This window comes from Oncorhynchus gorbuscha, unplaced genomic scaffold (assembly GCF_021184085.1).
Source record: "Oncorhynchus gorbuscha isolate QuinsamMale2020 ecotype Even-year unplaced genomic scaffold, OgorEven_v1.0 Un_scaffold_569, whole genome shotgun sequence".
Classification (NCBI taxonomy): Eukaryota; Metazoa; Chordata; class Actinopteri; order Salmoniformes; family Salmonidae; genus Oncorhynchus; species Oncorhynchus gorbuscha.
Genome location: NW_025745403.1, coordinates 466,010 through 478,889, shown reverse-complemented (window position 1 = coordinate 478,889; position 12,880 = coordinate 466,010). Strand labels below are relative to the sequence as shown.

At 49.4% G+C, this 12,880-nt stretch overlaps 1 protein-coding gene across 1 annotated transcript in view; it reads right to left on the bottom strand.

The window, feature by feature from the left end:
• LOC124018713 (ryanodine receptor 2-like) overlaps positions 1 to 12,880 on the bottom strand; it is a gene marked incomplete at its 3' end in the record, with an annotated part of 185,077 nt that overhangs the window by 59,887 nt on the left and 112,310 nt on the right. The window contains 1 exon segment of the mRNA XM_046334064.1: positions 3,164 to 3,178. Coding sequence (XP_046190020.1) covers positions 3,164 to 3,178 — 15 coding nt within the window.

The window sequence follows — 12,880 nt, the reverse complement described above, 5'->3', positions numbered from 1 at the left end:
GCAGCATCATGTGGTGGGGATGTTTTTCAGTGTCAGGGACTGGGAGTCAGGATCAAGGCCAAGATGAAGAGAGCAAAGTACAGAGAAATCCTTGATGAAAACCTGCTCCAGAGCGCTCAGGACTGGGGTGAAGGTTCACCTTCCAACAGGACACCAACCCTAAGCACACAGCCAAGACAACGCAGGAGTGGCTTCGGGACGAGTCTCTGAATGTCCTTCAGTGGCCCAGCCAGAGACAGGACGAACCCGATCGAACATCTCTGGAGAGACCTTAAAATAGCTGTGCACCAAAACTCCCCATCTAACCTGACAGAGCTCGAGAGGATCTGCAGAGAAGAATGAAACTCCCCAAATACAGGTGTGCCAAGCTTGTAGCGTCATACCCAAGAAGAATCAAGGCTGTAATCACTGCCAAAAGGTACTTATGTAAATGTGAAATTTCTGTTTTTATTTTTAATGAATTAGCTATAATTTCTAGAAACCTGTTTTTGCTTTGTCATTATGGGGTATTGTGATGTCATTATGGGGTATTGTGATGTCATTATGGGGTATTGTGATGTCATGACATTATGGGGTATTGTGATGTCATTATGGGGTATTGTGATGTCATTATGGGGTATTGTGATGTCATTATGGGGTATTGTGATGTCATTATGGGGTATTGTGATGTCATTATGGGGTATTGTGATGTCATTATGGGGTATTGTGATGTCATTATGGGGTATTGTGTGTAGATTGATGAGGGAAAAAAACTATTGAATCCATTTTAGAACAAGGCTGTAACATAACAACATGTAGAAACAAGTCAAGGGGTCTGGAGACTCTCCGAAGACACTGTGTATATACAGTCCCAGTCAAAAGTATGGACACACCTACTCATTCCAGGGTTTTTATTTATTTTTTACTATTCTCTACGTTGTAGAATAATAGTGAAGATATCAAAACTATGAAATAACACATATGGAATCATGTAGTAACCAAAAAAGTGTTAAATAAATCTAAATGTATTTTATATTTCAGATTCTTTAAAGTACCAACGCATTTCCTTGATTAAAGCTTTGCACACTCTTGACATTCTCTCAACCAGCTTCACCTGGAATACTTTTCCAACATTCCTGAAGGTGTTACCACATATGCTGAGCATTTGGTAGCTGCATTTTCCTTCCCTCTGAGGTCCAACTCATCCTTCACTCTGCCGTCCAACTCATCCTTCCCTCTGCAGTCCAACTCATCCTTCACTCTGCCGTCCAACTCATCCTTCCCTCTGCGGTCCAACTCATCCTTCCCTCTGAGGTCCAACTCATCCTTCACTCTGAGGTCCAACTCATCCTTCCCTCTGAGGTCCAACTCATCCTTCCCTCTGCGGTCCAACTCATCCTTCCCTCTGAGGTCCAACTCATCCTTCCCTCTGAGGTCCAACTCATCCTTCCCTCTGAGGTCCAACTCATCCCAAACCATCTCAATTGGGTTGAGGTTGGGTGATTCTGGAGGACAGGTCATCTGATGCAGCACTCCATCACTTTCCTTCTTGGTCAAATAGCCCTATACAGTACCCAGTACCCTGGCTAGGCTAGAATGTCTTCATCTAACAGCCCCTCCCTCCTAAAGTACCCTGGCTAGACTAGCATGTCTTCATCTAACAGCCCCTCCCTCCTACAGTACCCTGGCTAGGCTAGCATGTCTTCATCTAACAGCCCCTCCCTCCTACAGTACCCTGGCTAGGCTAGCATGTCTTCATCTAACAGCCCCTCCCTCCTACAGTACCCTGGCTAGGCTAGCATGTCTTCATCTAACAGCCCCTCCCTCCTACAGTACCCTGGCTAGGCTAGCATGTCTTCATCAAACAGCCCCCCCCCCCTCCTACAGTTCCCTGGCTAGCATGTCTTCATCTAACAGTCCCCCCCTCCTACAGTTCCCTGGCTAGCATGTCTTCATCTAACAGTCCCCCTCCTACAGTTCCCTGGCTAGCATGTCTTCATCTAACAGTCCCCCCCTCCTACAGTTCCCTGGCTAGCATGTCTTCATCTAACAGTCCCCCCTCCTACAGTTCCCTGGCTAGCATGTCTTCATCTAACAGCCCCCCTCCTACAGTTCCCTGGCTAGCATGTCTTCATCTAACAGTCCCCCCTCCTACAGTTCCCTGGCTAGCATGTCTTCATCTAACAGCCCCCCTCCTACAGTTCCCTGGCTAGCATGTCTTCATCTAACAGTCCCCCCTCCTACAGTTCCCTGGCTAGCATGTCTTCATCTAACAGCCCCCCTCCTAGCCTAGTCAGTCAGTCAGACACAGCCACATTCACACAAACATGCACGCACGCCTGCTCACACCGCCCACGAACGCACGCACGCACGCACGCACACACACACACACACACACACACACACACACACACACACACACACACACACACACACACACACACACACACACACACACACACACACACACACACACACACGCACACAGAGACACACACACACACACACAAACATACAGGTGTTTCCTCTAGATAATCTGACAAAGACAGGCTGCTTCTGTGTTTCCATCCATCCTACCACACAGCGGACTGTCCATGAGACTGGGGGAGGGTGGGAAAGTGTGTGTGTGGTGTCAGGTACAGCTGTGTGTGATTAGGAAGATAATGTTGGGATAATAGGGTTTTTGTAGAGATGAGGAGCTAGGAGCTCAGACACACAGTGACAGAAGGAGCTAGGAGATCAGACACACAGTGACAGAAGGAGCTAGGAGATCAGACACACAGTGACAGAAGGAAATCAGACACACAGTGACAGAAGGAGCTAGGAGATCAGACACACAGTGACAGAAGGAGCTAGGAGATCAGACACACAGTGACAGAAGGGGATCAGACACACAGTGACAGAAGGGGATCAGACACACAGTGACAGAAGGGGATCAGACACACAGTGACAGAAGGAGATCAGACACACAGTGACAGAAGGAGATCAGACACACAGTGACAGAAGGGGATCAGACACACAGTGACAGAAGGGGATCAGACACACAGTGACAGAAGGGGATCAGACACACAGTGACAGAAGGAGATCAGACACACAGTGACAGAAGGGGATCAGACACACAGTGACAGAAGGGGATCAGACACACAGTGACAGAAGGGGGAGCAGCAGACGGTAATGAACTTACCTTCATCATGAATTTCTGTATTGGCATGAAATAAATGGAAAGGAGAGTTAATTCAACACAAATGGCACATTAGTGATGAATTAACATCAGTCATTGCTCTTCCAACATTCACTACTACAGAATAGTCCACAGCACTGCAATCCTGGACAATGCCTACACAGGACAAAAGCCATGACTTAGAATGGAGCCTACTGTTTCTGACTGTGGCCTGCTCTGCTCTGCTCTAAAAGGAGCCTACTGTTTCTGACTGTGGCCTGCTCTGCTCTAAAAGGAGCCTACTGTTTCTGACTGTGGCCTGCTCTGCTCTAAAAGGAGCCTACTGTTTCTGACTGTGGCCTGCTCTGCTCTAAAAGGAGCCTACTGTTTCTGACTGTGGCCTGCTCTGTTCTAAAAGGAGCCTACTGTTTCTGACTGTGGCCTGCTCTGCTCTAAAAGGAGCCTACTGTATCTGACTGTGGCCTGCTCTGCTCTGCTCTAAAAGGAGCCTACAGTTTCTGACTGTGGCCTGCTCTGCTCTAAAAGGAGCCTACTGTTCTGACTGTGGCCTGCCCTGCTCTGCTGTAAAAGGAGCCTACTGTTTCTGACTGTGGCCTGCTCTGCTCTAAAAGGAGCCTGCTCTGACTGTCTGCTGTAAAAGGAGCCTACTGTTTCTGACTGTGGCCTGCTCTGCTCTAAAAGGAGCCTACTGTTTCTGACTGGTTCTGCTCTAAAAGGAGCCTACTGTTTCTGACTGTGGCCTGCTCTGCTCTAAAAGGAGCCTACTGTTTCTGACTGTGGCCTGCTCTGTTCTGCTCTAAAAGGAGCCTACTGTTTCTGACTGTGGCCTGCTCTGCTCTGAGCCTACTGTTCTGACTGTGGCCTGCTCTGCTCTAAAAGGAGCCTACTGTTTCTGACTGTGGCCTGCTCTGCTCTAAAAGGAGCCTACTGTTCTGACTGTGGCCTGCCCTGCTCTGCTGTAAAAGGAGCCTACTGTTTCTGACTGTGGCCTGCTCTATTCTGCTGTAAAAGGAGCCTACTGTTTCTGACTGTGGCCTGCTCTGCTCTAAAAGGAGCCTACTGTTTCTGACTGTGGCCTGCTCTGCTCTACTCTAAAAGGAGCCTACTGTTTCTGACTGTGGAGCTCTAAAAGGAGCCTACTGTTTCTGACTGTGGCCTGCTCTGTTCTGCTGTAAAAGGAGCCTACTGTTTCTGACTGTGGCCTGCTCTGCTCTAAAAGGAGCCTACTGTTTCTGACTGTGGCCTGCTCTGTTCTGCTGTAAAAGGAGCCTACTGTTTCTGACTGCTCTGCTCTAAAAGGAGCCTACTGTTTCTGACTGGCCTGCTCTGCTGTAAAAGGAGCCTACTGTTTCTGACTGTGGCCTGCTCTGTTCTGCTGTAAAGGAGCCTACTGTTTCTGACTGTGGCCTGCTCTGCTCTAAAAGGAGCCTACTGTTTCTGACTGTGGCCTGCTCTGTTCTGCTGTAAAAGGAGCCTACTGTTTCTGACTGTGGCCTGCTCTGCTCTAAAAGGAGCCTACTGTTTCTGACTGTGGCCTGCTCTGTTCTGCTGTAAAAGGAGCCTACTGTTTCTGACTGTGGCCTGCTCTGCTCTAAAAGGAGCCTACTGTTTCTGACTGTGGCCTGCTCTGCTCTGCTGTAAAAGGAGCCTACTGTTTCTGACTGTGGCCTGCTCTGCTGTAAAAGGAGCCTACTGTTTCTGACTGTGGCCTGCTCTGCTCTAAAAGGAGCCTACTGTTTCTGACTGTGGCCTGCTCTGCTCTGCTGTAAAAGGCATTAGGACATAAACTCCTTCATCACCGTTCCATAGCACAGTCATCCATGTGTGTGTGTTTCCAGCAGTCATTCCTAATGAATACAGTGTTAGCTGATTCCAGACCTGTAGTAATTGCTCAGTGTGTCCAGCCAGTATAAAGTGTTAGCTGATTCCAGACCTGTAGTAATTGCTCAGTGTGTCCAGCCAGTATAAAGTGTTAGCTGATTCCAGACCTGTAGTAATTGCTCAGTGTGACCAGCCAGTATACAGTGTTAGCTGATTCCAGACCTGTAGTAATTGCTCAGTGTGACCAGCCAGTATAAAGCGTTAGCTGATTCCAGACCTGTAGTAATTGCTCAGTGTGACCAGCCAGTATAAAGCGTTAGCTGATTCCAGACCTGTAGTAATTGCTCAGTGTGACAGTGTTAGCTGATTTCAGACCAGTATTGCTCAGTGTGACCAGCCAGTATAAAACGTTAGCTGATTCCAGACCTGTCACATGCCGTTGTGGCCAACAGGACTTATTGGTTGTGTCTCAGCTGGCACCCTTATTCTCTATGGAGCCCCTGGTCAAAAGTAGTGCACTACGTAGGGAATAGGGTGCCACATAACGACGCCTTGTGAACATTAAGTGGCGTCCAATGGAAGATAAAATGACGTGACACGTTTCTATAAATGTCTCAAGACATTGTAATACTCTGAATCACGTTGAATGGATGACTTCAATCACTTAACCTATAGGTCCCTATCAGTCATTATTGACCTGGTCCCTCGCGACACGTTTCTATAAATGTCTCAAGCCATTGTAATGCTCTGAATCACGTTGAATGGATTATTGATCCACATGTCAAAAGGAATTGATCTGCAAGGCCCCAAGTATATTAAATATGACTTCAATCACACAACCTATAGGATAATCAATATAATCCATCAAAACCTCCAATAGATCAATTAACAAATTGATTCTTAAATGACATCTTTAAAAAAAAAACATCTGTTATTAATTGAATTGGTTGTGATAGTAATTGAATGGGGAGGAAAACAATAGCTGAGAGACAGTAATAACAGCGTCATTCCAATCACTCTGCTCGTCAACCCGATCTCACTGCACAGCATCCCCCAGCTCGGACTTGATCCCCCAGCGGATCCGCTGTGCTGCAGCAACATCTTCCTGACACTCCAGCAAATTACTAAATATGTGCAGTGTGATTATCTCCTTGCGTAACGAGAGGCATGAGAGAGATGACAGACATGAGGTAAGGTAGCCTGGCGGTTAACAGAGGATGATTGGGACCGAGGAGAGTTAGGGAGGAGCTGAGGAGAGGTGGAGAGGCTGAGGAGAGGTGGTGAGGGACTGAGGAGAGGTGGAGAGGCTGAGGAGAGGTGGAGAAGGGCTGAGGAGAGGCTGAGAGGGACAGGGGAGATAGCGGCTGAGGAGAGGAAGAGAGGGGTTGAGGAGAGGTAGAGAGGCTGAGGAGAGGTAGAGAGGCTGAGGAGAGATGGAGAAGGGCTGAGGAGAGGTGGAGAGGGGCTGAGGAGAGGTGGAGAGGGGCTGAGGAGAGGTGGAGAGGGGCTGAGGAGAGATGGAGAAGGGCTGAGGAGAGATGGAGAAGGGCTGAGGAGAGATGGAGAAGGGCTGAGGAGAGATGGAGAAGGGCTGAGGAGAGATGGAGAAGGGCTGAGGAGAGATGGAGAAGGGCTGAGGAGAGATGGAGAAGGGCTGAGGAGAGATGGAGAAGGGCTGAGGAGAGGTGGAGAGGGGCTGAGGAGAGGGGCTGAGGAGAGGTGGAGAGGGGCTGAGGAGAGGTGACCTGGTCCCTCCATCAGTCATTACTAAACTGGTCCCTCCATCAGTCATTACTAACCTGGTCCCTCCATCAGTCATTATTAACCTGGTCCCTCCATCAGTCATTACTAACCTGGTCCCTCCATCAGTCATTATTAACCTGGTCCCTCCATCAGTCATTACTAACCTGGTCCCTCCATCAGTCATTACTAACCTGGTCCATCCATCAGTCATTAATAACCTGGTCCCTCCATCAGTCATTACTAACCTGGTCCCTCCATCAGTCATTACTAACCTGGTCCCTCCATCAGTCATTACTAACCTGGTCCCTCCATCAGTCATTACTAACCTGGTCCCTCCATCAGTCATTACTAACCTGGTCCCTCCATCAGTCAGAACCTGGTCCCTCCAGGAGAGGTGGATTAGGGGTTGAGGAAGGTGGTCCCTGAGGTCAGGCTAACCTGGTCCCTCCATCAGTCATTATTAACCTGGTCCCTCCATCAGTCATTGGAACCTGGTCCCTCCAGGAGTCATTACTAACCTGGTCCCTCCATCAGTCATTATTAACCTGGTCCCTCCATCAGTCATTACTAACCTGGTCCCTCCATCAGTCATTATTAACCTGGTCCCTCCATCAGTCATTACTAACCTGGTCCCTCCATCAGTCATTACTAACCTGGTCCCTCCATCAGTCATTACTAACCTGGTCCCTCCATAGGTGGAACCTGGGGCTCCATCAGTCATTATTAACCTGGTCCCTCCATCAGTCATTACTAAGGGTCCCTCCATCAGTCATTATTAACCTGGTCCCTCCATCAGAGGTGGAGAGGGGCTTAACCTGGTCCCTGCATCAGTCATTACTAACCTGGTCCCTCCATACTAACCTGGTCCCTCCATCAGTCATTATTAACCTGGTCCCTCCATCAGTCATTACTAACCTGGTCCCTCCATCAGTCATTATTAACCTGGTCCCTCCATCAGTCATTATTAACCTGGTCCCTCCATCAGTCATTACTAACCTGGTCCCTCCATCAGTCATTATTAACCTGGTCCCTCCATCAGTCATTACTAACCTGGTCCCTCCATCAGTCATTATTAACCTGGTCCCTCCATCAGTCATTACTAACCTGGTCCCTCCATCAGTCATTACTAACCTGGTCCATCCATCAGTCATTAATAACCTGGTCCCTCCATCAGTCATTACTAACCTGGTCCCTCCATCAGTCATTACTAACCTGGTCCCTCCATCAGTCATTACTAACCTGGTCCCTCCATCAGTCATTATTAACCTGGTCCCTCCATCAGTCATTACTAACCTGGTCCCTCCATCAGTCATTATTAACCTGGTCCCTCCATCAGTCATTACTAACCTGGTCCCTCCATCAGTCATTATTAACCTGGTCCCTCCATCAGTCATTACTAACCTGGTCCCTCCATCAGTCATTATTAACCTGGTCCCTCCATCAGTCATTACTAACCTGGTCCCTCCATACTAACCTGGTCCCTCCATCAGTCATTATTAAGGGCTGGTCCCTCCATCAGTCATTACTAACCTGGTCCCTCCATCAGTCATTATTAACCTGGTCCCTCCATCAGTCATGGATTAACCTGGTCCCTCCATCAGTCATTACTAACCTGGTCCCTCCATACTAACCTGGTCCCTCCATCAGTCATTATTAACCTGGTTCCTCCATCAGTCATTAGAACCTGGTCCCTCCATCAGTCATTATTAACCTGGTCCCTCCATCAGTCATTATTAACCTGGTCCCTCCATCAGTCATTACTAACCTGGTCCCTCCATCAGTCATTATTAACCTGGTCCCTCCATCAGTCATTACTAACCTGGTCCCTCCATCAGTCATTACTAACCTGGTCCCTCCATCAGTCATTATTAACCTGGTCCCTCCATCAGTCAGTACTAACCTGGTCCCTCCATCAGTCATTACTAACCTGGTCCCTCCATCAGTCATTACTAACCTGGTCCCTCCATCAGTCAGTACTAACCTGGTCCCTCCATCAGTCATTACTAACCTGGTCCCTCCATCAGTCATACTAACCTGGTCCCTCCATCAGTCAGTAGGGCTAACCTGGTCCCTCCATCAGTCATTACTAACCTGGTCCCTCCATCAGTCATTACTAACCTGGTCCCTCCATACTAACCTGGTCCCTCCATCAGTCATGGACTAACCTGGTCCCTCCATCAGTCATTACTAACCTGGTCCCTCCATACTAACCTGGTCCCTCCATCAGTCATTACTAACCTGGTCCCTCCATCAGTCATTATTAACCTGGTCCCTCCATACTAACCTGGTCCCTCCATCAGTCATTACTAACCTGGTCCCTCCATCAGTCATTACTAACCTGGTCCCTCCATCAGTCAGTACTAACCTGGTCCCTCCATACTAACCTGGTCCCTCCATCAGTCATTACTAACCTGGTCCCTCCATACTAACCTGGTCCCTCCATCAGTCATTACTAACCTGGTCCCTCCATACTAACCTGGTCCCTCCATCAGTCATTACTAACCTGGTCCCTCCATCAGTCAGTACTAACCTGGTCCCTCCATCAGTCATTACTAACCTGGTCCCTCCATACTAACCTGGTCCCTCCATCAGTCATTACTAACCTGGTCCCTCCATACTAACCTGGTCCCTCCATCAGTCATTACTAACCTGGTCCCTCCATCAGTCATTACTAACCTGGTCCCTCCATACTAACCTGGTCCCTCCATCAGTCATTACTAACCTGGTCCCTCCATCAGTCATTACTAACCTGGTCCCTCCATCAGTCATTACTAACCTGGTCCCTCCATACTAACTTGGTCCCTCCATCAGTCATTACTAACCTGGTCCCTCCATCAGTCATTACTAACCTGGTCCCTCCATACTAACCTGGTCCCTCCATCAGTCATTACTAACCTGGTCCCTCCATACTAACCTGGTCCCTCCATCAGTCATTATTAACCTGGTCCCTCCATCAGTCATTACTAACCTGGTCCCTCCATCAGTCATTATTAACCTGGTCCCTCCATCAGTCATTATTAACCTGGTCCCTCCATCAGTCATTACTAACCTGGTCCCTCCATCAGTCATTATTAACCTGGTCCCTCCATCAGTCATTACTAACCTGGTCCCTCCATACTAACCTGGTCCCTCCATCAGTCATTATTAACCTGGTCCCTCCATACTAACCTGGTCCCTCCATCAGTCATTATTAACCTGGTCCCTCCATCAGTCATTATTAACCTGGTCCCTCCATCAGTCATTATTAACCTGGTCCCTCCATCAGTCATTACTAACCTGGTCCCTCCATCAGTCATTATTAACCTGGTCCCTCCATCAGTCATTACTAACCTGGTCCCTCCATCAGTCATTACTAACCTGGTCCCTCCATCAGTCATTACTAACCTGGTCCCTCCTCATAGCTGTAATTCTGTTAGACTGTAACTACTGAAGCCATTCAGTTCCATGTTCTTTTTTCCTTTCCCTGCTCACTCTTCAGCGTGCTGGGGTGCCCGGTTTACTAATTAAATGTTGAGCTCTCACACATGCTGCTTCTCTTCCAATCTCTCTTGGTCTTTTATCTTTACACACTTTCCGTCTACTTACAGTCATCCTCTCCTTCTACCTGTCTCTCTGTATCTCTACCCCCCACCTCTCCTTCTACCTGTCTCTCTGTACCTCTACCCCACCCCCACCTCTCCTTCTACCTGTCTCTCTGTACCCTCCCCCACCTCTCCTTCTACCTGCCTCTCTGTACCTCTACCCCCCCCACCTCTCCTTCTACCTGCCTCTCTGTATCTCTACCCCCACCTCTCCTTCTACCTGTCTCTCTATATCTCTACCCCCCACCTCTCCTTCTACCTGCCCTCTCTCCTCTCTACCCCCCTAACCTCTCCTTCTACCTGTCTCTCTGTATCTCTACCCCCCACCTCTCCTTCTACCTGCCTCTCTATATCTCTCCCCCCACCTCTCCTTCTACCTGCCCTCTATATCTCTACCCCCCACCTCTCCTTCTACCTGTCTCTCTAATCTCTACCCCCCCCACCTCTCCTTCTACCTGCCTCTCTGTATCTCTACCCCCCACCTCTCCTTCTACCTGCCTCTCTGTATCTCTACCCCCCACCTCTCCCTTCTACCTGCCTCTCTGTATCTCTACCCCCCCACCTCTCCTTCTACCTGCCTCTCTGTATCTCTACCCCCCCCCCCCCACCTCTCCTTCTACCTGCCTCTCTGTACCTCTACCCCCCCCCCACCTCTCCTTCTACCTGTCTCTCTGTATCTCTACCCCCCCCACCTCTCCTTCTACCTGCCTCTCTGTACCTCTACCCCCCCCACCTCTCCTTCTACCTGCCTCTCTGTATCTCTACCCCCCCCCACCTCTCCTTCTACCTGACTCCCTGTATCACTCTGGCTGGAGGACTGGCTAACTGTTTGACTGCCTGGCTGGCTGGCTGACTGACTGGCTGACTGATTGACTGGCTGACTGACTGGGTGACTGACTGACTGACTGACTGACTGACTGACTGGGTAACTGACTGACTGACTGGGTGGCTGACTGACTGGGTAACTGACTGACTGACTGACTGACTGACTGACTGGCTGACTGACTGGGTAACTGACTGACTGACTGGGTGACTAACTGACTGGGTAACTGACTGACTGACTGGGTAACTGACTGACTGACTGACTGGCTGACTGACTGACTGACTGACTGACTGGGTAACTGGCTGACTGACTGGGTAACTGACTGAATGACTGACTGAATGACTGACTGGGTAACTGACTGACTGACTGGGTGACTGACTGGCTGGCTGACTGACTGGGTAACTGACTGACTGACTGGGTGACTGACTGACTGACTGGCTGGCTGGCTGACTGGCTGGGTAACTGACTGACTGGCTGGGTAACTTATTGACTGGCTGGCTAGCTGGCTGGCTGACTGACTAACTAACTGGCTGACTGGCTGACTAACTGACTGGGTAACCAACTGACTGGCTGACTGACTGACTGGGAAACTGACTAACTGACTGACTGACTGGGTGACTGACTGGGTGACTGACTGACTGACTGGGTGACTGACTGACTGACTGGGTGACTGACTGACTGGCTGGCTGACTGGCTGGGTAACTGACTAACTGACTGACTGACTGACTGGGTGACTAACTGACTGACTGACTGACTGACTGACTGACTGACTGACTGACTGACTGACTGGGTAACTGACTGACTGACTGACTGGGTGACTGACTGACTGGCTGACTAACTGGGTAACTGACTGACTGACTGGGTAACTGACTGACTGGGTGACTGACTGACTGACTGACTGACTGACTGGGTAACTGACTAACTGACTGACTGACTGACTGGGTGACTGACTGACTGGGTAACTGACTAACTGACTGACTGACTGACTGGGTGACTGGCTGACTGACTGGGTAACTGGGTAACTGACTGACTGACTGGGTGACTGACTGACTGGCTGACTGACTGGGTAACTGACTGACTGACTGACTGACTGACTGACTGACTGACTGACTGACTGACTGACTGACTGACTGACCGAATGACTGACTGGGTAACTGACTGACTGACTGGGTGACTGACTGACTGGCTGGCTGGCTGACTGGCTGGGTAACTGACTGACTGACTGACTGACTGGGTGACTGACTGGCTGACTGACTGGCTGACTGACTGGGTAACTGACTGACTGACTGGGTGGCTGACTGACTGGGTAACTGACTGACTGACTGGGTGACTAACTGACTGGGTAACTGACTGGGTAACTGACTGACTGACTGGGTAACTGACTGACTGACTGGGTAACTGACTGACTAACTGACTGGGTAACTGACTGACTGACTGACTGACTGGCTGACTGGGTAACTTATTGACTGGCTGGCTAGCTGGCTGGCTGACTGACTAACTAACTGGCTGACTGGCTGACTAACTGACTGGGTAACCAACTGACTGGCTGACTGACTGACTGGGAAACTGACTAACTGACTGACTGGGTGACTGACTGGGTGACTGACTGACTGACTGACTGACTGACTGGGTGACTGACTCGGTGACTGACTGACTGGCTGGCTGACTGGCTGGGTAACTGACTAACTGACTGACTGACTGACTGGGTGACTAACTAACTGACTGACTGACTGACTGACTGGGTAACTGACT